At 36.5% G+C, this 27834-nt stretch overlaps 1 protein-coding gene across 1 annotated transcript in view; it reads left to right on the top strand.

The window, feature by feature from the left end:
• CEP126 (centrosomal protein 126kDa) overlaps window positions 1-27834 on the top strand; it is a 40521-nt gene that overhangs the window by 7992 nt on the left and 4695 nt on the right. Inside the window, exons 3-9 of the mRNA XM_014965831.1 lie at window positions 2999-3144; window positions 4503-4608; window positions 10293-10491; window positions 18671-20777; window positions 25219-25325; window positions 25621-25708; window positions 26209-26418. Of these exons, the coding sequence (XP_014821317.1) occupies window positions 2999-3144; window positions 4503-4608; window positions 10293-10491; window positions 18671-20777; window positions 25219-25325; window positions 25621-25708; window positions 26209-26418 (2963 nt within the window). The remainder of the gene's footprint in view (window positions 1-2998; window positions 3145-4502; window positions 4609-10292; window positions 10492-18670; window positions 20778-25218; window positions 25326-25620; window positions 25709-26208; window positions 26419-27834) is intronic.

Below are 27834 nucleotides of genomic sequence, written 5' to 3'. Positions count from 1 at the left end.
TTACATTTAAAATAGGATCCTTTCTCTCCCTTGTGTCTTAATCCAAACCAAATAGTGATCGTGATGAGCTGTGGTGAAAAAGGCCTCTTGCATCAGCATTTGGACTTGCCCATTTCCAGCTATATGGAACATGGAACAAAAGTCTTTTTTTTATGCCAATTATTAAGAATGTGGAAGAGTGCAGCTAACTCATACTCCAAAAATCATTTCAAAAATAAATAAATAAGGGCTCTGTCAGAATTTACTCTTTCCTTTTTGGAGTTGTACTCTGGAATTACTCCAGGTACAAAGTTGTAGAATTTCCCAGATGTCTGAATTTAACAACTACAGTTCAACTAAAGGCCTTCTTAAGCAGCTTCAAGAAATATTCAGGGTATCAAGAAGAATGTGTCTAAAGTACTTAGTAGGATAAGTAAGTCTGTTTCCTCTGTTGTGGTTTTCCTATTTCTTTAGTCAGGATAAAGGTGTAAAATACTGTGGATTTCTGTATCACATTTTAACATGAGTGAAAAACAGGAATACTGAAAGTTGACCATGAACTCTAGTTCTGCTTTTTTAGTTCTAACTTCTGGGTTGTATGAACAATTGAAGTTCCTGTGAAATTTTAACCAAATTGCAGTAAGACACTTTATGTGGCTAGAGTTTTCTGTGATTTTTTCTGGGTTTGGGTAAGTGCTTGTCTGGCTTCACCTCATGCCTTAAGTGAAGCCATTCCTGCTTGCTGAAAAACTGAGGTTTGCAAAGGAAACTTGCAGTGTTGGCATCATGTTTTAATTTAATTGTTTCTCTTTGCATAAGTCAAGCTTCTGTCTTATCCTTCATTTGAGGACTCGGGTTGTAGAGTTTTGTAATTTCATCTCTAGACGTAGTGTTACCTCGAATTGTAGAAATTCACCTGACTTTTTGACAGTGTAACTATTAAGTGTCATTTGCAATGAATATGTTCTTAAAATGTAAGCTACTGTCTGTGTACATTGCAGGATGTAGTCTCAACAGTTCTTTTGGTCCAAGACATTATCAGGAATACTGCTGCTGGGAGGTCTGGAGCTTTCTGAGGGGAACAAACTTCCAAAGTAGAAACAGCAATTGCTTACATTGTTCACTGGCATTTTAATTTCTGCCTTTGAAGAACATTAATCCGGAGTGCTGTATACATTAGCAAAAGCAGTGGATCCTTTTGTATATTTTGTCTCTTTTCATGTGCTCCACCACTGTCTGTCTTGAGTTTGACATTGGCAATATTGGAGGTGTAGTACTGCAGAAAGGGAAATCAGGTGTAACACAACTTCCAGTTTTCCCTTATAACATGGGGAGGGGTTATAATGTATGCTCATAATGATGGCAGGAATGCAAGTATCAAGTCTTTTTGCTTTAAGGTTTGAATAGATGCATGGGATCTGTTTACAGAACATTTCCACTTTAAATATATACATATTTATATATATACATATATATATATATATAGTCTTCGCTTTCTATTAATGAAATGCAATAGTTTGTCCATAAAACTGGGAAATCTCAGTAATTAGTTCAGTATGTTTAGACAACCATGCATATATGAATTTTCAAAATAGTGGAAGTTCTTTATGTCTGTCTGCTACGCTTTGGCTTCCAAGTGGATTAAAGTGGATATTCCTGTAAAAGTGTGTACTTGGGAATTAGTTGGCTGGTTTCCTATTCTTTACTATTGCGCAATTACAGCCTTTAGACTTTCTGAAATAAAAAGTACCTCTTTCAAATTATTTTTCTGTTTGGTTTTCACAGGTGATCAGTCAGCACTTTGAAGGGATACTAGGGAGGGGCAAGTTGAATAGTTTAGTTTGAACTTTTTCCCTGAGAAGAAAAGGGAAGAATAAATAAAATAGCTTGAGTTAAGGAGTAGCTTTTTTAAGGAGCAGCTTTGTTCCATTAAGCAAGAAGGTCTATGAATCAACTGTAGGTGATTAAAGTTAAGGGAAGGTATCTTATTGTGATGAGAGAAACAAAGAACATCTGGCTAATCATTACTACCTTTCTTTCCACTAATGCTGGCTTGGCAGTGGGACCCTACCTAGTGTACTAGTGACCTGCCACATCACATTTCCAACACAAAGAGAACTTTAAAGACAGGAATCTTCCAGTTGTAGTGAACCTTGCATGGCAGGCTTTGGAAGTTTTACTTGAAAAGTTATATATTTAAGTTTTGCCTACCTAGGCACTATGCCAATAACTTTATTGGTAAAGGATATATTTCACTCGAGGAAATAATTTGTCAGCAAAAGCTGACGATTTTGTCAGCAGGAATAAAAACTCCACATAACTTCGTCAAACTTGTGCCTACCAAGGGAAAGTTTTGTGATGGTGGTTGGTTTTGATTAAAGCCTCATTTGCTTTCCAGCCAATAGAAGGATGTGTTTAACGTATTTGATACTAACAACTGATTCTGTCAATCATAGCTTCATGTTACTGTTTAATCCCATTTTGTGCTACTAATCTGGTTGTCTTTCAGGAAGCTTCTCAACTGGAAGTTGATACTAACTCTTACATATTTATAGGTAAAAGGCTGTAGTTCCTTTGTGTTATTTCTGAATAACAACTTTTAAACTGATACTATTTCCCCAACAGCTTGTGAAATGGACATACTTAGAGCTTTTACAGTTCACTTTCCTATCGATCTGCCCACTGTGATACGTTTGTGTGGTAAAGACTGTGGTGAAAGTCACATTGGTGACAAGAACTGGTTGAGTCTGCATGTTAATTCATGTATAAGAAAGAATCAAATCTCTGGTTGATGCTGAAAATTAAAAAGATTATGGTGTGTCTTTTCTTCATCATTTGCTGTCCCATTTACATTCAGATAAACCATAAAAATCCATGTGCTGAATTTTATGGTATTTAGTTTGTGGACAAGAAAGCTTTTGTACTAAAATTGCAAATTGATAAGCAAGTAAGTTACTAATATTTCAGCAAATGTAATTAGAAAACATAGGGATCATCTACTTTTGCTTCTTAAATACAGAGCCTTTAAAGAAAGATGGAAGCAAGAAGAAGAAAAAGAACAAAGATTTAGAGAACAAGTTCTGCAGCAGAGGAAAATTAAACTTCAGGAAGCAACTGATAAGTTCCAGCGTGCTCGTCTGCCTTTTTCTCAGCACAAGCAAATAGGTTTGTAAATTAAAATTCAACCATTATTCACAATGCAACTGTTTTTCTATTAACAGAATATGACTGAGACAAATAGAACAATTAACTTCACTCAGATTAATTTAATTCATTAGCATAAGCAAAACATAAGTGACAAGAAGCTTAGATCTAATAGATATGAAAAAAGTGGATAGAGGGAATTAAAAAACATTTTATTTTTTTTGCTAAAAAAAAAGTTATTGTGAGGTGAGGTATTTCATTATGTTCCGGTCACAGTAAGTACATCACCTCCTTGGGATAGTGTGGCTTCCTGGGTTTTCCTCATTTTCAGTGAAGTTACTGCTTCCAATACTGTGATTTCACAGTATGGTTGCAAGGTGTTACAAGGCCAGTGGAAGTTACTAGGATAGTATAATGATCTCCTATTTGAACCCTTGAATATGAAATAGTCAAGAATGTGCATTTGTTTATCATTAGGTAAAAGTAGTCCTAGCATATATTTATGTATTACATAACTTCTGCTGAATTAGTCAGCTTTTTAAGCTGTTCTCTCACTGCTGGGAAGTAATGATCACTTCGACTCAGATCCTGCTTTCTTGGAATCAGTGCAGATTGGCAGGAGTTTTTAACAGCATCAGCCAAGTCTGATTTCCAGTCAACTTTCCAGTGTTGAAACTCTTAAGATATGGTATATTACTTAGGTATTCTTTAACAGATTTAGTCTCCCAACTGCAATTGTGCCAAGTGTGAGGTAATGTCTCTGACTTCAGGATCAAATGTCAGATTAAAATAACAAAATGGAACAGTACTGGTTGAGGGCTTCTTCATAGTTCTACTGGCAGCCCAGACTGTGCAGCAATAGAGTGAATCACATTTATTATTTTTTTTTTATTTTCCTTTATAGCAATTCTGCTTCTGCCACTTTTTATCCCTACTTTTGCTTACTTGAAAAAGGCAACAACTCATGCCTGTCTGGATTCTCTTTCTCCACTGATTCTATTAGTAAGTCACAATTTGACCTCTATAAAATATCTGCAAGCCATAACTTTGGCTTAGTGCATGAGTGGAATAATCATGATGTATAAACAAAGTTAGTGCTAGATTTTTCAACAGCCTACTTTTTCAACAGTGCAGTCTAAAAACAAATAGCAAAACTGTTGAATACGTGTGTTACTGTAAACACTTAAATAGACTGGGGTTTTGTTTCAGAGGAGCTAGAGATGCTGCAGCATGTCTAATGACGCTGAACCACTCAGTTCATTGTAACAGTCTGGATTTAGGCTTCGAAACATAAAAAACTTAACCGAACCATTTATGGTATAAGTATTCCAATTTTAAAAGTATTTTTTCCATTGTGTTTTTTACTTTGATCCCTCTAGTTCAGACAAAAGCAGCTTTTCAGTTAGAAGAAGCTCTTGAACAAATTAAAGGATCAGTTTTAACACCAGGACTGTGCTTGCCCAGCAGAAACAAAACCAACTTCAGGTATGCATTTCTGTTTACTCTGATGATCAAAGGAAGTACATTGCTAAGTGTATTCAATAAACAGCAGACAATTACTCTTTAAGAAATTATAGGTAGGCCATTTCTCTAGTAGCAAAGAAAGCGTTTCTGTGAACTGTTCCAATGGAACATTATGAAACATCCCTCAGTTGTTTGTGTCCTTTTGGTAAAACACCAGAGGAGATGACACAAACCTTTTCCCTTCAGCAGAATTCCGGGAATAGTCAGGGCCAACCCAGTCCGCATTCAGGTACGGCCTGACTCAGACTACCATAGTTATCAAACCGTCCGCTGTTCTGTGAGGTATAAAGTATTCTGTCTAGGTGATTTCTTATTCTCATCCAGAATTTTTCCTTTTGACATTCAGGGATAGTTTAATTTGTATATTCATCATTTTATATTCTTTCCAGCTGTCATTCCTTTACAATTTTTATCCTCTATATGTCTCTTTAGCATCCAGATAACGATTTAATTTTGTATGACATACAATTTGAATTGCATATTTTTCACTCTACCTAAGCGCTTTTCCTAAGATACTTTGACTTACCACAGAATACTGCTGTATTTGATACTCCTTCCTGATTTTCCCCTTCCTAATCTCCCATTTATTTAACATTTCAGTTCAGGGTTTTATTTTTGTTGTTGCTGCTTTTATTATTACTATTATTATAATTATTTTCTGCATGCTGTAAATTGTGCAGATGTTCAGAGTAGAGAGAAATTCTGTCTAAAAGGGGCCTCCCTACTTGTGAGCTTCAGTGTGTTCTTCATTGTGACATTAATATTCAGTTTGATTACATTTCAGCTGCTGATTAAAACATGTTTGCAGCCAATAAAGTGGGCAATTGAGAAAATATTCCATACCTCTCTGAGCTAAATACTCATCCTATCTGTTGGCCAACACACATATAGTTCTACAGCTGCTGTGCTGGCTTGACTTAATAAAGAAGGATTGCAGCCAGGAAAACAAACAAGCAATCTATCTGCTAAATATAAATTGAAATTACAGCAAAAAAATGTAGATGTTTGTGAATCCTGTCACAGGGTTCCTAATCGTTTGTCTCATTTCACTCATAGGCTCAATTAAGGACAGCAGCTCAGTGCCGCTTCTTGCTGCCTTTATCATTTGTTTCTTTATTATTTTTCATCTTTCTTCAAACTGATTCTCGTGCCTCAAGGGCTCACAGCTTTCTCTCAGACATCTTCAAACCACTTACCATTTCCTTTATTTCTTACAGTATAACATTGCTGTCACTCCATATTATATTTGTGTAATTTTGAAAATTCACTGTCCTGTAATAATGGTAGAGTGTTCTTTTCCTGATTTTCATTTTTATAACGTGATTTCCTAAGGAAATTAAATTTATACGTTCATATTCTTTTACAGTCTATGTTACCCTAGTAGCTAAATTTGAGAGAGAGCTAAGAATCGCAAAGGTAATTATATTTCAGCAAGTTTGAAACTGGCAATTGAGCAGGGAAGAAACTATTCAAACAAGTGACCCCAGCATGAAAAATGCTTAAAAGTTGAGTCCGCATTGACCTATTGGCAGGTCACAGGCCAGTTAGTATGGATAAGACAGCACAGAAGTATCTTGGAACCTGCCACAAAATGTGCTGCCTCTTCCCTATCTGGTAGGAGAAGGCTTGGGTAGGAACCCTAGGGGGTGGGTGAAGGAGGATGTAGAGAATATTTGGGGTATGGTAATAAGGGAAAAAGAATTAAGTTATGGCAGTACAGACTTGTGTATAGGGGCAAGGTAAACAAATTAATATGAAATAAAGCTTTGCTTATTCTAATGTTAACAATTTGTCTCTCTTCCTTGTGACAGAAAATAGGTATTTTTGTCTGCACCTCACACAACCCTTTACTCCCTTGAAACTGAGCAGGTGCTAAGCGGCATAGATTCTTCTGGTCTGCTGCAGAAGATGTCAGTGCGGGGTTGTTCCCGTTAGTTTTGGTCTGGGAGCCATAGTTCATGTGGGTCATAAAAATGGCATTTCTGTGTTTTCAGACTTGGTTCCAAAATTCTCTTATAGGGCAAATAAATTTCTTGCAAATCAGTACAGCAAAGTAAGCTTTGATACAGAAAAACATTTTGAGAAGGTTTGCAAAGCTGAAGGTTCTTCAAAACTCACCCATTCTGAGCTGTAAAGCTTTAAAAGTATCTTATAATCCCTTTAACTCAGATGAGGTAGTAGAACCCTTTCTATATTTCTGTCTCTTCTTACACTTCTACAAACAGTCAAACCAAAAATTTTGTACATCTTTAGAATTCACCCTCCATCAGAATTACAATGTATAGAGAATCCATTGACAGTCCCCTTTCAAAGAAAGAAATTAATGTTGTATTAAGTATGCAAGATAAATATGACTGCAGGCCCAGCAGGATATGGGTGGATTATATAAGGTTCTAGAATTCTTAATGTCTATGTTTAAAAAGTTGTAAAACATTTAAATTAAGTAATGGGGACATACTACCTCCCCTTGGAGAAAGGCAAAAAATCCTGGAACACATAATGAGTGAGAGATTGTATTATGTGCTTGCAGTAGAGCTACTCAGCTTTTAGTAAGGTTTAGTTATTAAATGCTGAAGCAAAGATTTTGGCCAACTCATTAGCTGACAGGGATTGGGGTGTGTGCTCATTAGGTATGTAAATGGTGTGCTGCTCTTTGTAGAAGTTGTATTTCCCTGTTTGTGTTTAAAAACAATTGTGTTTGATTAGGTTCAGTCTTGGGCTAGAAACTTAAATAGCGACAAATCAAAAATGTTATCTGAAAAAAGTTGGAATATAGAAACTTTTATAAATATAAATGCTCTATACATTCAAATAGATAGCAAGAAACTTCCTCCCGCCCTTACCCTCCCTTAAAAAAAAAGCAATAGATTTCTTGGAGGCCAGGTGTGTATCAGTCTGGTCCACAGTGACGAAGTCTTTAAAAATAGATAGATACAGAAAGTTTTTGAACAGGGAGGACATCTCCCATTCAAAAGAATAGAGAATGCAGTTTTCTGAGTTCTATAAATAAATAGCAGAAGTTGTTCTCCCTTTTTGCTATCAGCCATCTCATCAGAAATAATAAATTCCTTTTTAGACTCTGCCATATATATCTTTGCTTAGGTCACTGCAATTAAGCCAACCTTTTCTGAGTATTGTATAAAATCTTCTGAAAAAACCCAATAATCTTGATGGGGTGAAAGTTTACATTTTCCATTGTACTAAAATTGTGTTATAATAAATACAGAAAAGATCTCATTTGTCTAATTGGACACAGATGTACTAAAAAGAGAAGGGACTGATTTTAACAGGGAGTATAATTTTAGATACAGAAAGGGGGTGAAACAGATGAAGGCTCAGAAGAACTTAAGTGGAAGAAATGAAGAGAAATGAAGGAAGGGGGTTAGTGAGTTTCCATACATATGTTAGACATATTGTAGCCATCTCCAGAAAGGAACAATACACGTTTCCTAATAATCAATCTCTGTTGGTGTAGGTATTGTATGACTGCGCTGTTCAAATTTGCTTAATAGGGGTGCCAGCTGTTAAGCAAGATAGCTTTGTGTGGCATGAAATAGTCGTATCTTTTTATAAGTTCCTACACTGCATATTGCCCGTATATGAAAGGAACCATTACCATAACCTTCACCATCATAGAATCATAGACTGGTTTGGGTTGGAAGGGACCTTAGAGATCATCTAGTTCCCTAGATAAGCAGGGACACCTCCCACTAGAGCAGGTTGCCCAAAGCCCCATCCAGCCTGTCCTTGAACACCTCCAGGGATGGGGCATCCATGACCTCCCTGGGCAACCTGTTCCAGTGCCTCACCACCCTCACAGGAAAGAATTTCTTCCTAGTATCTAATCTAAATCTCCCCTCTTCCAGTTTAAAACCATTACCCCTTGTCCTATCACTACACTTCCTGACAAAGTCCCTCTCCAGCTCTCCTGTAGGCTCCCTTCAGATATTCACTGGGGCTGAGGATGGGTAAAATGTGGGTGGTGAATCATCTTGTCAGGCCAGATTCCAATTAAAAAAAAAAGAAAAAAAAAAGGAAATATCTGGAAGTATGATTTTCGTGTTTAGTTGCGTATAGACTCAAAGTTCACTTTTGCCACAAATTTAGCTAAACACCTTCACCCAATTCAGCAATGTTTAAGGGATCGCGTTGATTTTGCTGAGAAGCTATATTTGAGGAATGCATCCTGGGAATGTTGGAAAGCACCTGCATATTGAATGGACAATAAAGTTTGGTTTTTTACTCAAAATCCAGTGATTACCCAGAAAAAGTATCATTTCAAATATTGGACATGATCAACCTGGTAAAACAAAAGCTGGATCTCCCCTTTTTGCTAAGAGTATACTCATTTTACAAATAACTTCACTGAAAGTTTATGCTGATAATCTGTTTCCAAGATTCTCTTTTTACCACCATTTGTAATTATTGTGGAGTACAACAAATACTTGACCCTAAAACAGGAAGACAGAAGCTTAGTCTTCTAACCAGTTGTAAAGGTAGGCTCTACTGAACAGATGTGAGAACTCCAAGCATGGATCTGGTGAGAGATTTCTGTCAGTGCCACTTTGGATGCTCCACGCTAAGGACATTTAGGCCCTTGAACCAGGGGGGAGCCACAAGACAGGATCAGTGTCCTTTGCTAAACTGTTCCACCTGGGCATTCAGGCATAGCTGCAACCTGGTAACAGTTGTACTTCCAGAAGAGTGAAGCTTGATCTACTTATGAGCTGGTGGGTTTTGGTGTGTGGGTTATTTTTGCTTTTTTTTTAAGGCCTACTTTTCTTGTTGGCTGAAGCTACTAGTTTCTTGGTTTTGTCATCCTTGATATCTACCTAGTTCTTGCTTCTTCTTTTCCACAGCTTGCTTCCTGTTCCTAGTGATCCTACCCAGCCTTTTTCCAGTTCTATCTGCTTTTTATTCTGGAACATATCTTATTACACACTCCCTGCCTTCCTACTCTCTGTTTGCACATCTTCCTTGTCATTTGGCTTCACATGCTTCTTAGCTTCTTTGATTCCCATGTGTCAACCAGCCCCATGGTTCTTGCTAACTCTCATCCTGTAGAAATCTGTGGTTTCCTCTATCTTAATTTGGACTCACCCAGACCACAGTAGCCAGCTACACTAGTTACTCCAAAGTTTAGGGTTTTTTTCAGGTAGCAAATACCAATTATTTAATATACCACAGAAGTGACATTACACGTCAACAAGTACAGTTGGGCTGTACTTGCTATTTGAAGTAAGAGAATATATCTGACAGCATCAATATATTGTTGTCCTCTAATATAAGCCTGTCTTACCGAAAAATAAAGCCCATTTTGCTTGCACTCTGTTCCATGTTCCATTTCTGTAAATGACCAAACTGTTGGCTGACATTTTCCAGATTAATTCAGCCCAAGGCAGTCACCCAACAACCCAATCAGAAAAGTCTGACTATTTATAAATAATAGAAGAAAAGGTTTAAAATGGAAAGTGTTGCACAGTTTCAGATAGTACTAACAGCACCACCTGTAGTTTCATATAGTGTAGCTGTCCACTTTCCAGGCATTTACTGATGATGTATACTTTTGGAAAAGAACATGTTTAAAAGTGTACAGTTGACGCATAGAAATAAGGCAAAGTAATAAGTTATTTGCTTGCATCAAGAACCACAGATGACTCTTCATCCTCACCAGCATCTAGAAACGGTTCTTTCCATCAGAAGCAGATTTCAGCAATGGTTGGCTGGGATAAAACGGTACAAGAGAGCAGTAGAACAAACATGGATAGTAACCAACTTCTCTTCCAGAAAAATCTGAAAGAAATGCAACATATCCTTGAAAAACAGCATCTCAGCAACTTGGAGGTATGATATTTCCATGTGATTCATTACATGATGCTTCTTAAATGTAATAGAAATTTACTTGACTGTGATAAAAATGCTAAGTGTGTTAAGCACTCTTTACCAAGTAGAGAATACCTGAGGGCACAGTGTACTGTACCTTACCAATAGATTATTTATACTAAAATTATACCTGTTTTTCAGTAGGAAATCAGAGATCTTTAAAAATGTTTGTAAGAACATTTTCACAAATTCTTCAAAGATATCTGTCATGTTGTCTTTCTGTCTGTGAATGTAAGATTTGTATGTCAGACTTCTTGCCTCTGAAATAGATGCCCATTAGTTTATCAAAGGTGTCTTGTGCTAACTCCAAACTTAAATTGGCAGTTTGCAATTTACACTTAAGTTTCTACTTTACCTATTGCTACAGCTCAGCACAAAATGCTATAGCAGTACGATTATGGTAGGTCAAATGTTGGAGTGTTTTTCTGTTTCTTAGTTTTTTTCCCAATGTTTGGTGATTTCTTAGGGATTGACTTCAAGGCTCTTGAGATCTTTTTTGTCATCTTTGGAATAGATGCAGATTTTCCAGTAACAAGCCCATTAACTTTCTGCCCATTAACTCTCTGGCTAAACTAATTTTTGGACCCAAAATCAGTTTCAAAAGTCACCTTAGAAACACAGTGAAAATCAAGAAGAATTGAGCTCCAATGTGATTTCTTATAACTTCACTTTTAAATGTGATTTTAGGTCTGTCAGTGTTTTCTTTGGTTGTGGAGATATTGTCTTCAATATTACTTTTTTTGTTTGTTTGTTTGTTTTTTATAAAAAGAGGACATAATTTTGGATTCATTCCTTTATTTCTACAATATTATCTACTGGTATCTGGACTTGTGATGTCTGAAATAACCTTGACTCTATGAAGCACCGTCCCTTTATATTAGTGATGGCCAGAGGCATGGGACATTGGTGGCAACAGAGCAAGGGCTTTTCCTTTTAATACATGTATATGGATAGCTTTTGAAAGACTGTATACACTTCAGATATATTTTGAGTTCTTTGATATTGATGTTCTCAGCCACACTCATCTCTGTACCTACTTTTTTCTGATGGGTATTCATGAGAATCTTGAGTAAACAGACAATCTCACTCAATTGGAGGAAATTTCAAAAAGGTTTAGGAGACTGTGCAGTTTGTACTGGCAAGGTTGTTAAATAGTGTTCATTCTTATTTCCACACAAAAAGCACAAAAGCACAAAAAGAAGGAAGAGCAAATGGCAATTTATACAAGAGAGCTGATAAAACCGAATTCTAGATAACCACTTTCAAACAAAATCCATAAATGGCGAAGCTTTTGTTTGTTTCTTCTTTTTTTAAATAGCACATTGTGCATTTTATTGGTATAGTGTTTACAAATCCATCCCTAAATTATGATGATTAATTTGGCAGTAGATGCATTAGGACATCTTAGAATTAGGGAAGAAATGCAATTTCTTTGGTGAAAGTATATGAAAGATTCTTCTTAATATGTTGCAAGACAAGTATATTGTGTATTTTATCAAACACAATTATCACATTCTAATTGAATTCTAGGGGAAAACTGCAATGAGTCATGCACCATTTTTTACTTACATTTCTTTCTGAATGTTATTATCAGCTTTGGATATTGCATATAATATAGGAATTTGTGATTACAAATTAATGTATTTTTGAAAATGCTCTGGTCCTGTTGCTTTTTTTTTCCAGAATGTATTTTTCTGCTGCCACTAGGGGTTGCTCAGCTTCTTCCCTCTGATAAACAGTTTCAAATTGTAAATATTTATACTTCAAACATTTGGACTTTCTTTCTTGAAATCACTCTGGATTCTGATAAGAAAAATAGTCAAGAAAGATATTGTCATTGTTCTAAGGCCTGAGTTTTGGAAGTTTAATACTTGGATTGTGCTGGTGTGCATGTGCATTGTGACTTCCTGTGATATGAAATAGTACTTATGATACTCTTACTAATAAAATTTATAAATTATTATTATTTATAATACGGTTATTGACATGAATAGGCTTCAGTAGTCTTGATACTGTCTGTTGTCCAAAATCATTTCAACAGTACTTGCCTTTCTGAAACTCATGTCAAAGTATTTCACTGTGCACATGCTTTGCAGTCTAACCATCCATTGAGATCCTTTGACCTCTCTTTGTTTCTGTTTTTACAGGCCCAGCAGGATTATAAAGATTCCTAAAATTCTTTTCTTTCCTACAGGGTGATAAAGTTCTATGTTCTAAGACCCTTACCAGTGGATTTGGTGTGTTCCATACTTTCCATCCCTAAAAATTTGTACACTTTCAGCAGTAAGCCAGGGTTTTTAGTGAACTTTCTGCTGTTCTTCAAACTTATTTTGCTTAAAATACTGAGAGCAGTAGATTTTATTTTGTGCAACAGTTATGTCTGAGCCAGTAAATCAAATTATTATTTGTTACATGTCCATAAGTATGGTAGGCTTTGAAGAAATTCATACTGTTAACTTCATTCACAATCAAAGGTTTTGTTGCACAGTCCTTTTCTGGTTTTGTTGCAGATATAAATAAAATCTTTACAGTGGAGGTGGTAGCACAGTCTTTAACTAAAGCTGTATGCAGCTTTTCACCAAAAGACATGACTTCCAAGTATTTATCATTTTTCCAAATGTTGTTTATGTTGAAATTTTCCATTTCTGGCACCTGCCTTGAACTGAATAATTTATAAAATTTCTATTAAAATGGCTCAACTGTGACAAGGGAAAGTGTTATACAGATATCTTTTGTCTTTTTCTTTTCATCACCTCTTTAACTAGGTGCCCACACACAAAAAAATTAGTACAATGTTTTTATGTTCTTCCAGAAAACTACATTATGCTTGATTTAAACTGTTTGATTGACATAAGATTTTACCTCTACTATTTCACTTTTTAAACAAAATATTTGGAAGTAAGAGCTAATTCACAGACAAAATAGGTATAGATTACAGCACAGAGATTGTATTTTCCTCTTGCCTCCTTTATATGACAATAATTAAGTTATTCAAGTGGTGTTTGTGAAATACAAATTTAAATCCCGTTCTGATGAATTTGAAGCAGGAGTGAGTTGACCTGTGTGGCTGTTAGCTCTTCACATCACTGTGCTTTTGGGGTTGGGCTGTGACTGCGAAATGCAGATGTTTCAGGTAACTGATGGAAAAACTGAATTCATCTTCAAGTGCATTTGTAGTATGACTGGAATGAGTTAAACAAGGGTTCCTTCTGCAAGGTGTATTGTCTCGGTCTGACTCTTCAGAGGCACGGACAGGACCAGCATGGAAAAAGGGAGTGCCTCTGTGCACAGGGTCTCTCCCTGGTGTCAAGGACTTGTAAAATGCTCAGGGCTAGTTAGTGGGAAAACAGACTCTTAAGGGGAGGGTTAGGGTAAAATGGCATTGGAACTGGAGCCAGACTTGATTTTGAAGAGACCATTCAAAGACTTGAAATAGGTTTCTGTGGTCACCTTAAATATCAAAACATTGGACATTTTTCACTTGTAACTGTGAATGTTAATACATTTTATGTTGATCACTGTTTAGTGGCCAGCCCAGCCCAAACCACGACAATCACTTGAATTATATGACAAACTCTAGTGATTTCCTTACTCATTTTCCTTTTGGCAGGACCAGACAAGTTCAGTTTTTAATGGCTTTACATCAATATTGTACCATACCACTATCTTCCACGTTATTTCACTAATCCAAAATTCACATTTGCTATGAATGCAAATTGAAATGCATCTCCAGACTAAATTATTTTACCCAAATACTAGAACTTCTTTTGATTGTGTATTCCTCAAAAGTAGGGGGGGTTAAAGAGTAGCTTATTCAAAGCCTGTACTGTATAAAATGACATTACAGTCTTCATATCTGGCAATTTGGATGTTTAGCCATTTGAAGAGTGTCTTGCCTCAATTCATAGGCCTGAACAGGTAGGGGATAATGTAGGACTGAAGCTGGAACAGCATTTTCAGTACAAAAGAGTTTGTTTCACAAGTAGATTAGATTAATACATGAATAAGACTGTGCTTGTGGATGTTAGGATTCTTATACATACAGCATAGCTCACAAACCACAGAAACGGGGAAATTGAGAACTGTCATCTAATATATACCTGTTCCTCCTTTCATAGAATACACTTTGTTTCCTAAGAATAGCTATACATATTAGCATGACTCCATTTTTGGCTTTACATTCACATACATATATGTATCTGTGAAATATTTTTGTATAACTATGCACTAAATTATTTCTACCATACTTCATAGCTATTTTTGAAGTGATTTGTTTTACTGCAACAGAGTAAAATGTCCATGAATGTAGCTAAAGGAGAGGAACAGAGAAAAAAATGGCAGCATCTGATCTTTAGTTTACTGAAGTTATGGTAATAATAACATGTTTGCTTGAAGGAGGGGAGTAGAAGATACAAAATTCTGTGCATCCTGGTCTGCCAGGATGCTATATTGTATAGATGTATGTATATATATATAACTTGGTATTATCAGAGATAGTATATACTAATATCTCCAGGGGATGTTGGGAAATCTGTTGCTTTCTCATCACGATTAAAGTGTCACTGCCCAGACTAATTCTGCCCCATTGAAGAGCAGAGCTGTGTTTTGGCTTTTTGTTGGTTTGTTGTGGGGTTTTTTTGAGATAAACTTTCTGTGAACTGGAAAGCAATACAGAAATTAACTATTTTTTTCTTCCAGTGTTCTGCTTCTGTCCTAGTAGGTTCATGGTGGCCTGGGTACACAGAAACTTTAAAAGATTTCTTTTTTTTTTTTATATATTATTTATTCTAAACCCACAGCAGCACTTCTGTGATACTTAGTAGCTTGAGCTTTGCTGTGCAGTTTATGCCTAGCTCCATGAGGAAGTATGGCTCACCAGCTGGGAAATAAAGCATTAAACCAAAGACCCAAAATTCAGAGGACAGGAATAAGCAGAGAATAACTGGGACCCAGGATACTGGAAGATCTTGTAACAAACAACTGAAAGCATTATGCTGTTTCAAACAGCGGCAAGAAAAAGAAGTATCAGCCTTTAAATTCAGTAGGCTGTTTAGTATAACGTAGATGCTGAAATCTTGTACGTGTACTTATAAATCATGTCTGTAAAGTTCTTAAGAGGAATGTATGTCTTGAAAAATAACTGAAAGAATGGAATTTGTAAAACAGGTAACATTTAACAGCCACTAAATATTTTTTTCAAGACAAGTGATTATATTAATGAAGCATACAGTGAATGTTGGTAATTACATGAAACTGTTTTATTACATAAACGTATTTCTAGAGCGATATAAATGTATAATATTAGAAAACACTCTTAGATATATGGTGAACAGTCAGCACTCCTTTTGCAGAACATGTCAAACATACATACAGCAGCTCTTTAGTGTAATAGTGTTCTGACAGAGTCCTGTGGCAGAAAACTCACTTGTCAGGTTCTCTTAAAATTTTACTTGTTGCCATGTTGTTCTTTCATTTGCCTCTTGAAAGATTTCTTAGGCTCATGTTTTCTCTTTGTTTTAGTGCTTTACTGAAATCAAATTGCTTGACACAGCTGTTCTAAGTCTTAAGGCATACAAGTGACCTCTTTAACTCCTCATAAGTGTTCCCTTCCCTAGAATACCAAGTATGTGGACAGGCTGGGTTTAGGTTTCGTGCATTAGGACATAAGGTAATGCAGGCAGCAGGCAATACAATAAATTGTACTTCTATAACAGAAACAATATGCAAATCCAGAAAATAAAATGATAGTACACTCTATGAACATTTTTGTTTCCTTATCATCCTATAATATTCTCACAGATTAAATCAATTTAAATCATTGGCAATTCCAGGTTTATTTCCCTGTAGTTGGTAACCACTAAAAAAAATTGTTGAATGCTTTTTGAGGTCTGCAGAAGAAGTTCTGGTTATACATTTTTACAAGAAAATGTGACATTCATCTTCATCATGGAGTAGGCTAGAAAAGGAAATCAAATATGTAAATATTTTAATGAGAATGATAGGAACCTTTAATGTGTGAAATGATGAAATTGTGTGATGCAACAAAATAAATGTAAATGAACTAAATTTGCATGAACTAAGTGAATATGAGCTTAGATGATGAATCCTTCTTTATTCGTTAGTTCCTAACTTATTTCTGGAGGTTGCCTCAACTGAGATTTTGTATTCCCATGCGGTTTTGTTTAGCATGGAAACAAAAATTATATATAATGCTGGATCAAGTCTATTTTCAACTTCTGGAGCACAACTGGGTAGAATTTTTTTGATCTTAATTTTTGGAAGTTGCAACTTTTCCTGCATGTTCCAGATTTACCAGTTTAAACTAACCTGCTATCAGAACAGGTTTTTTAAAATCAATCCTTACAAATTTTTACCTGTTTAACTAAGTCATGTAGAAACACATGTTCAGCTATACAGGTTCAGTTTCCAAATTACACAAGAAGTAAGCCTGACACCTATAATTTTTTTTTTACTGCTTTTTTCCCATCTCAAAATTTCAAAGCTAGTTCTTAAATTTGGCCTGCTACAGAAACTCTGAGCATATGCTTTTTTCTTGTTTGGTGAAGTTCAAGCAGAGTTTAACAATATAATTTAGCCAAGCATAAAGGTTAATAAATAACTACCAAAGCATTATTTATTCTTTTCTATTAGAAAGACACTGGTTTGTACAGCTTTCATTTGAAAATGTTCTCTAAAAGGATCTTTTCCCTACATTTGGTTCTTTGTTCTTCTATGTAGTTTCTTTATCTCAGATCATAACTAGAATGGAAGACTGCACCAACCTCTGAACATCTAGTGCAAGATAAGATTTAATTCAATCATAAAAAGTCTTTCAGGACTCACAAAGCTTTTTATTCTGCAATTTAAAATATTTGTACAGCTATATACTATGCAATATTATGGTATAACAGTTTTAGTAGAATAAAAAAAAAAAAGGTTCACTACAAAAAAATCTTCTTATTCACTAATTAATTTTATGCATTCTTTGGTAAGTTTTCAAAATGTTAATTCTATTGCAATCGCCAGGGGATATATAATCAGTTACCTAGGTTAACAGATTTTGCTACTTGAAATATTTTCCATTTAAGGTCACTAATGAAAAAAAAATGTTCATTGCATAAGATTGCGTATCTGATGCAGCTTCTCTTTGATTTTCACCCAATTTTTTTCCAACACATGGTTTAAAATCACTTAGCTGCTCAGTTGTGTGGAAGTGAACTTAACAGCAGAGAGTATGGGATTGTCAAAATAGTTGATATGCTTGTTTTCCTTTATGTTTATGTGTATTTTGAAATCTTGTACTTAAAAATGTATGTATTTTTAACCATGTGGGGTATCTTAATGTTTGGATGGAGAAGAAATAGTGAAGAAAATACCTATGTAGTACATACATAAAGTTGTCCCAATGGCAATTCGGGTGGTGCCAGTCGCTCTTATTCATCGCTACGTTGAAGTTTGACAAAGAAGTTAGGGGAGTGGATGGGACTTCCATATGTCCTTAGACCTGATCTGTCCTCATAGATCAAACAATACTTTCTTCTTTCTGAAAGATGAGGAGAGGAGGTTTCACTGGGGAGAGGTGTTAATCACTGTGATTATGGTCACAGAGAGATGTTTTCTGTGTTTGCCATGACAAGGTTTAAATCCTCATCACTTTTGACACTTTGTATGAAAAAAAAACAAAACATATTCAGTCTAGTACTATGGAAAAATTCCAATTTGGGGCAGATCCACTATCAAATCTGCATTTTTATGGATTCTCTTTCATTTTGTAAACTCCATTACATGTTAGAGTACAAAAAACATCCTGTGCCATAGGGCAACCTGGAAACAGTAGTGTTGTTTAGACAGACCTTGTTCCTTTTTTGGTATTGTAGAATTTATATAAAACTGAAGATTCAGTTTGTTGCAGCTCTTTCTTCTGAATGTTGTGCCCAAACCACATCGCTTTATTTTGCAATTGAACACAGGTAAATTTTGACTTGATGGAAACACTCATGATGCTAAGACCCCAAGTCATAGAAACACCAGGGTCAATGTTGATTGTATTTTAGTCTACGCTTTCATTAATGAAAAATTAGTATCAACAAAAAAACATTTCTGATAAATGTAACGGTCTGGTTTTATGCCTGTATTTCAGAATTTTCATCAAGAAGTCAAGAAAAGAGATGATTCAGAAAGCTTGTCAAGCCCTGACAGTCTTGAGGCTGGAGAACAAAATGGAAATTACGCAACACCAATTGAATCATCTTTGACTACACACTGTGACTGTGTCCTGTACAATCCAGAAAAATCACAGACTAGGAATAATGGTTTGCTTTCTACAGCTCAAAGTGTGCATCTAAATAATTGTCTGAGAAATGTAGATTCACAAAACAGCCACAACTTACCTATTCATGATCTTTTAGCTAAACATAATGTTCTAACTCCTGCTGAACACGTTAACAGTTCAGAAGAGGAATCATCAGCTTCTCACAGCCCTGGAAAAAAAACTACAGGTTTCTCTACCTCTGGTAAGCAAGAATGCTCTGTAAATAATGCATTTAGTTTTCTGCAAAATATAAAAGAAGAGAGAAGCAAGCCATCTTCAGGAATGGTGAGCACATTAGCCACTGGTCATCCTGTTTTCAATCCTAGCAAAGCCTGGGCCAGCCCTGAGTCTGTTCCAGGTGAAAGAGTTCATGATCTGATGCAAGATCAGAGTTGTAAAATGACCCCACAAAAAAAAACTATATCTGTGAAAAACTCCAGTCAACCTCTTGCAACATCTATAATCTTATTTCCTAATCAGGGATGTTCCACTGACATTCCCAGCACAGCTGATACATTACCAAAGGACAAAAACACCAGTACAGAGTTTTTCAAAATGACTGAAAGAAAAGAAGAAAATATTAAATGTATTGATGTCACTAATCCGGGATCATCTTTATTTCAGGACATACCAAATGCCTCAGTTCTGTGTGAGGTTAAGAAACAGAATAACAGAGAGGAAGAAAAAGGAAATATGATAGAAACTATGTCAGTGGTGTCTGATACGGAGTTAAATTCTGGCACTCCTGCACAGCACAAAACCCTGAAAAACAATATTCTTGAAAGAAAAAGAGCAAAATTATTCACAAGTATCTTAAAGAAGGAATCTCAATATGAACCCAGTCAGTTCAAAGCTGTGGTTATGAACAATGGGATCAGTTTTGGAACTCGGCCTGTGTCTACTATCAGAGACAGTTTGGAACTGGCAAAAATAAAAAAGAAAACTGAAGAAAATGAAAAATGCAGCAGAAAGCTAAGATGGAATGATCAAATTAACCAGATAATAATAGAAAATTATGAAAAATGCTCTGAAAAAAACACCAGTGAAATATCTTCTGCACAGCTGCAATATGTTCAAACTACAAATAATGCTCCTAAGACTAATTTAAGTATTGTTGCTCAACCTTCAAACCCCACGTTCATGAAAAATCATCAGGAAAACTCTCATATATCAAAACCAAATGTTAATACTGAGGAATCAAATAAAGAATGTACGCCTCGGAATATATTCATGTCTGCTGGTTCCTTTTCTACTAAAAAAGCTTGGATGGTATCACAAGATGAAGAAAGTAAACCCTCAGTATGTAGCAATAACTCTAAAACTGATGACGTTAATCAACTCAAAAATAAGGCAAAAATAACTAGAAGACCAAGATCTGTTAGAGCCCAGCCAAGTTTCATGCCCAAGAAGAGAACAGGCACTATAATCCGACCACAGTCAGTTGCTGAAGCCAACAAAACTCTAAAAGTTCCAGGGAAATTGCTCGTACCTCACCCACCACCCGCACCTCTGCCGGGAAACCCCCACGGCGAAAACGCAGCAGGCCCTGGGTGTCAGCCACGGCTGCCTTCAAGGCTTCAAGCTGCCACTGCAAGGAGGAATGATTTAAACGAAAGGCATGTTTTGTTAGCGGGTCAGGTTTTAAATAGAAAGGGTACACAAAACAGCGAGAGCATGGCTTGTCGTTCGGGCCTGGCCGCTGCGATACCCACAGCTGGCTGCAGCACGGCCAAATACGAACCCTGGGCAAAAAGTAGGTGTTCTGTAAACAGTGCTCAGACAGGTGCCTGCCAAAATCCTTCAGTAACCTGCGCTGAGAGAAGACCTGCTAACGCAGAAAATGAATTACTTCTCCATCGTGTCCCAGCAGCTGGGAAAACAAGTACCTCCTGGCGAGCAGCTCATACTGCCCCAGCTCCAGAGGACTCTGCCACCGGTAAGAGTCATGTTTCTGGGCTTGGGGTGGGGGGATGTTCAGGCAAAAGTCTTTTTCAATTACATCACAAATTTGTTTTCAGTTAAAACATCCAGCCTTTCATCCATTCCCACAATACAGCCAGTTTTAACAAGTTTTCATCATTTGTCATTGTCGTTTCTATTCTAGTGCTGCCCAGAGGGCTCTGAAACGTCGATCCCCATTTTTAATAGGTCTCTACAATATTAAATTAAAAGGAAGTATTTTCCCTGAGATTATATTCCTGACTAATGAGCAGATGTGACAGGTGGTCTAAATAATTATATAGGAGGAAGTGACTAAGTTTATATGAGCAAGTTTTACAAGGTAACTGGGAGTCATAGATTGTTGTCCAACAGTCCGTGCCACCTGAGAGTGAAAGAAATGTAGATCTACCATGTTTTTTAAATGCTGGCACTGTAAATGCCTAAAATGATTATATTTTAGTCCAATTAATGCTCAAAAGCCTGAAATGTAAGTTAAAAATAAAGAGCTTCTACCAGACAAACTTTGAGGTGCTGCAAAGTACGTCTCATTTATAAAGAATTTTAAGACATTTTAGGATCAATCCTGCATTTTATTAAAAATTAACCCTGGGAACAATATGATGCAGAGATTGATTGGTAAGACAGAAGAAAGATGCATAAGAAATTTTGGGAGAATGAATTTTCATCTCCTGGTTTTTACATTTCAAAATACATTTCGTGATTTTTGATTTGCCTTGCTTCTCCCCTGCAGTTTTGCTGTATTCTGTGCCTTGGGCACTGATGGCATCCTTGTGCTTGTAATTTGTATATTGTATGCGGGTTGGCTTCCTGTTGAGGGTTGCAGCTGGAGACAGAGCTCCTGAAGCTGCAATATCCAAACCGATTCATGCACTGAGATCACCCCAAGGATCAGCCATGCATCTCAAAGATACTTTCTCGGAAAATAAGTAATTTCCATAATTTAAAAAAACCTAAATTTCTAGTTTTATCTGCAGTAATACATAGTTTTAACTGTGGAGTGATTCAGAACAGCTCTGTTTCATAAGAGCAGAGGTAGGTGAATATTCTTGGCCTAAAGCAGGGGTGGGAAATGAGAAATGTTATCTGCTTGTCCGTTCCAGTTCAAAGTCAAACAGATGAGCTTAAGATATGTGTGACTTAAGTTAACCTATTTGATTTTACATTGGAAATGACTGAAGACTTGCATTACCATGCCTCGCCTCCAGCAGAGATACTTGCCTCTTGATGTCCTTATTTGCACATCAGATCAATGAATCAGGAAATTTACTGGGTCAAAGTCGTGTGCGCTGCTAATACTGTCTTCACTGCAACTTTAAATGCTTCATCCCCAGTATCACAGAGCTCTTTTTGAGGAAACACCTGAGTAACTTCTTTTTAAAATTGCAGTGGGTGGCTCTCTCAGTATCAGCTTAGATTTTGTGTAAAGTCTTCTCTATTTTAAATACTCTAGATAACTCTCAATGACTTGCTATTAGTTGTTCTATTGCCTGCAAATTGCACATAGATCACCAAAGTCTTTGTCCTGAAGTGCTTGCTATGAGAGACTGAATACTGCATTGTCCTTGAGTAAAATATCTGCTGTGGCACTATTACAGAGTTCAGTGAGGTCTGTGAGAACACTGAAGAAAATGGGATCTATTGCAATGTACAGCTGTGGGCAAATGTCCAGAAAGAATAAGTGAGAACAAGATGAATAAATAAAATTGTTATCCATGAGGATCTTACTTTAATTGGGCTTCCAGGTTTCAGGAGGTATATCTTCTGGCTGACACGTATTATACTGTAGCTGGATATTAGAATTCTTTTAAGTCCTTTGGTGTCCAAACAGTAAAAGTCTATAAAAATATTTTTAACATTATGCCTGTGACAAATACATGACTAGTTCACATGCGTATAGTTAAACAGGGGTAGACTGCTCAGTATCTCATGCCCTTAAAGATACTATTTAATATTATATTTTTCTCTGACATTTTTCAAAGGAATTTCCTTTTCCTTGGCATAGATATAACATGTCTTACGAACAAATTAAGTGTTGATGCATATCAAAAGAGCAACTTTGGATGGTATGGTTGGCTTTCTGGGCTGTGAGCGCACGTTGTGACTTCATGTCCAGCTTTTCATCCATCAGTACACACAAGTGCTTCTCCTCAGGGCCACTCTCCATCCATTTATCCTCCAACCTGTATTGATACCATGACTTGCCCTGACCCAGGTGCAGGATCTTGCATTTGGCCTTGTTGAACCTCATGAGGTTCGCACAGGCCCACTTCTCGAGTTTGTCCAGGTTCCTCTGGATGGCATCGCATCCTTCAGGTGTGTCAACCCCACCACTCAGCATGATGTTGTCTGCAAACTTGCCAGGCTGCACTCATTCCCACTGTCTATGTCACTGATGAAGATATTGAACAGTACTAGTGACAGTACAGACCCCTGACAGAAACCACTTGTCACCGATCTCCATCTGGACTTCGAGCCGTTGACCACTACCCTCTGGATGTGACCATCCAACCAATTCCTCATCCACTGAACACTGCACTCATCAAATCTATACCTCTTCAATCTAGAGAGAAGGATGTTGTGGAGAACCATGTCAAAAGCCTTAGAGAAGTCCAGAGAGATGACATCTGTAGCTCTTCCCTTGTCCACTGGTGTAGTCACTCCATCATAGAAGGCCATGATGTTGGTCAGGCAGGACTTGCCTTTGGTGAAGCCATGCTGACTGTCTCATCACTGAGAAATATTGAAACAAAATACCGCTGGAATAACAACTAAAGAAATAAAATTCTGTTAAAATCACTAAAATACCTCTTGGTGTAATCATGAACTGTATGTTAAACTGCACAGATAAATATTTATTATGTAAACAAATAGGTAATTTATCTTCCCAAGTATAAATCGAGTAACTGCATTTACAAATCAAGTAACTGCATTTACAAATGAGAATATAATATCTCCTTGGATATGTGGATTCATGACTTGCACATGAAAATGCTGATTTATATCTCCAGTCTGTATTCATTAAAGTTTAATTAAGAACTTAATTTTAATATTAAAACTCGATGCTTTAAGTTTGAAAATGTACCATTACACCAGAGAAAACTGAGATAAGTTTGAGACACAGTGTCTAGGTTAGGCCTCTCTAGCCAAAGGAAAATACTATACAGCAGTACTGTCACTAAAATTAGTATACAGATGTATAAATTAGTGAGATTAACTACAAAATCCCAAGCTGTAGAACTAAAGTTTTAAGCCATGACTTTGCATTTGAATCACACCTGTGATGCCACACCTGGAGGACTGTGTTCAGTTCTGGGCTCCTCAGTGCAAGAGAGACATGGACAGACTGGAGAGAGTCCAGTGAAGGGCCACGAATATAATGAATATAATGAAAGGCTATGAATATAATTAATGGACTGAAGCATCTCTTCTGGAAGGAAAGGCTGAGAAAGTTGGGACCATTCAGCCTGGAGAAGAGAGGGCCATGGGGAATATTATCAATGCATATAAATACCTGAAGGGAGGGTGCAAAGAGGATGGAGTCAGGCTCTGTTCAGTGGTGCCCAGTGAAAGGACTAGAGGCGATGGGCACAAACTGAAACACAGGAGGCTCCCTCTGAACATCAGGAAACACTTTTTGACCATGAGGGAGATGGAGCACTGGCACAAGTTGCCCAGAGACCTTGTAGAGTCTCCATCCTTGCAGATACTCAAAAGTCATCTGGACATGGTCCTGGGCAGCCAGCCCTACGTGGCTATACTTGAGCAGGGGTGTAGGACTGGATGACCTTAAGACATCTCTTCCCACCTCGACCATGTTGTGATTCTGTGAATCAAATAAACTGTGTGAACTATTACATGTTTTCTGCACGGCGCTATGTAATCTTAACAATGTTAATCTATTAAGATAAAAGATACAGGAACTTAGCAACAGGTATTTACTGTGTTGGACAATTAGACTTTAGGGCTATTCTCTAAATGCAATTTATTTTCTAAAACATTACTTTTTGGCACATTACATGATATTTGTTATGTCATAGTTCATGGTTCATTCTCCCTTTTATTCGTTAAGACCACCTTATATCATTCTACAAACCATCTTTATTATGGTTATTATGGGGCTTCACTTTACCTGCTTATAAATGTCCACATACAATCCACATCTGTATCTTATAGTCCTATGCTAACACAAAATTACACATGCCTTAGAAGTGCCAGTTTGCCTGTTTATCTCTCTTCAGTACAAGGAAATATATTCAGCAAGATCAGATGTAAACATACACAAGGTAAACATGTAAATTTGGACAGAGACATTTACTCACCGTTATTAGTTTAACTACTATTATCTTTATCATGTTTTTACAAATTTTTGGTTTATTTTTGTATGCATGTCATTTAAGGTGTTGTTCTTGTTACAGGTCAAAAGCAGGCTTTTGACAACCATGAAAATAAACACAGAGCTTTTTCAGAACACAGAAGACAAAATGTAGCCTTTAAAAGATGGAAGCCTACTTATCATGCACAGGTAAATATGAAATACTATAAAAAATAAAAAGCTTATTTCTCTTCAAAATGAATAGTTTCGGGAATATCAAAGATTTGTTCAGTGTCACACAATTTTGAATCAATGTGCTTGGTCAGCTTGCTGTCACTCCTAATGAAAAGAATAAAACCAACTAGAATACATCACTGTATGAGTATACACTAATATTTTTGCACTTGAAAACATTTATTAATATGAAACAATAAGTAAAAATGTTCAGAAAGTAAGATAGTTACCTTAAATTGCACTTAAAATATTCTCATAATATTTTTGATAGAATTCATTACATAGTGTCCAGCTGAGTCCTGTTCAGTCTGCATTTGATCCAGTACAAAATATGAATAACACCTATAAGTCTGATGAAGGTACAGTAACACATCTCACTTCCCTTCTTTGTTAGACATAAAGTAGTGACCTAATATGCCCACTGTGTAACATCACTTGCATCTTTTGGCATTAGTGATTCTAAGTAGGGAAGGGTAGTTTATTGTCTTAACCTGTTCTTTTTTCATGGAAATGTAAGATACAGCATCATGTGTCGTGATGTTGATGGTTTTATAAATGCATGACAGCATCTACTCAAGTTTCATTCCATTCCTCTTTCTATTTAGCTGTATGATAGCTGCATGTATCATACATAACTGTATGATATGGTATTGCTAGCTATCATTATATATTTCCAAAGTCAGTAAATCTTGCTCTGATGCCAATTGTAAGATGCATTAGTGATTTAAATTGTCATTTTCCAACGTATCATGCTTTTTGACTTTGCCACTTTTTTGATCTTTTAATGTGAATTTTATGCATTTCACAAACCTATGGTAATGAAAGCAAGCAGCATATTTAAATGCTGTGAACTCTTCAGTTTCAGAAAGCACGGCTCAGTTTCTTATGGCAGAAAAACTAGCAGGTACATCAGCTGCAGAAGGTGACATCCTGGCAGCTATGGAAAGTGTGCACCCAGCCAGGCAGCCCCCCCTGCTCAACAGGGCTCCATCTCTAGGCATGACTGCGCTTTCTGTAGAAGAACAGAAGATTTTCCAGTCTCTTGATCGTCTCAATCAAAGGCTACAAGGTAAGTTTGATAAGAAATAGGATCCTGCATCAAGTGATTAAGTAACTTTATATTTTGTTGTCATGGATTAATTTGGATTAAAAACATGAATCCTGTGATAGAAATTGGTTTCTTCTTATTTTCTTATTATTCTTTTCTAAATGTAGCAACCAGGAAATCAAAATAATGAAATCTTTCTTAGAGTCAATGAAATTAATTTAAAATAATGGTGACTTTGCCTTGGTCAAAAAAATATTTCAAAATATAAGTGCAGGACACCTTCAGAAACTGTCTCAGCCCAACTGTAGATGTTTCTAACAGATGTTTGTCAAAACTGTTCTTTGAAGTGTACAGATACAGATGTATCAGCCTCTTAGCAACCTGTTCTAGTGTTTATCCACCTTACATTTTTTTGCAATTATTTTTGCAAATAGTTACCCTTTATATTATACACTCTATATTTTAGCAAATATACCCTTTTGTAATGAATGGCTTTTCATTTGCTTTCTTCTAGTCTTTTAGGATGTTCCTCTTCTCCATGTCACAAAGGCAGTTCTGAGATTGCTGCAGCCAACTCTGAATGTTTATGTGAATATCACTTGCACAACTATTTTAAAAATCTCAAATGTACTTGAGCATTCCCTGAGCTCTTCTCTCTGTATGCCAGGCTGGTTTCTTACCTGCTTTATACTGTTGCTTTTTATATAAGCTATTGCATTGCAGCTGACATTTTATTGACGAATGTGGGGAGAAAAAAAGTTCTTTTTTTTTTTATTCCAGACTAACTAAACAACGCTTTCATTCGTTATTCTATTATAACTAACATACTTGTAGAACAGACTTAGTTTTGGGGTCTCTTACTGCTGTATCCAATGGTTACTGTTTGCTTTGACCTACATGATCATACAGGTCTTTCATAAAAATTCTCATTAGTTTGCCACAGTTTCTGCAGTTTGTGTGCTCCATCCTGTATTTGAAATCAATGGGGACCTTGTGGTCTTTTCACTGGACTGCTTGGCTTTCTGTATCATTGGAATAACTTCTGGCTGCCATTTTTGCTGTTTATGGAACCGCCAGCTCTCCTGAATTTTGTATTTTCCTTGGACTTTTTTCATATAAAATTTTACATGCCAATTATTTGAGTTTATAAGAGTCTGCTTTCTTGAAGTCCATTGATTTTATTTTACTATTCTACTTCTTTTCCTTGTGGACTGCACCATTTCATGGTCAGATTACCCACATTTACCTCCCTATTGACTGGAATCAAACTAAACCAGAGCTTATTAAAGTCCTGTATGCTATCCATGCATTTCTACATCAACTGGTGGATTGCTTGACTTTGAGGAAAAAGGCTTCAGTTTCCTGTAAACTGCAACAGCAGAATAAAGGATCTTTGCAACCGCTTAGGACCTTTCTGTAGCTGTAGCTTACAGTTCC

The sequence above is a fragment of the Calidris pugnax genome, unplaced genomic scaffold (genome assembly GCF_001431845.1).
Source record: "Calidris pugnax isolate Ruff unplaced genomic scaffold, ASM143184v1 scaffold20, whole genome shotgun sequence".
Taxonomy (NCBI): Eukaryota; Metazoa; Chordata; class Aves; order Charadriiformes; family Scolopacidae; genus Calidris; species Calidris pugnax.
The sequence above is the reverse complement of the archived record's forward strand: the minus strand, read 5'-3'. Positions and strand labels throughout refer to the sequence as shown.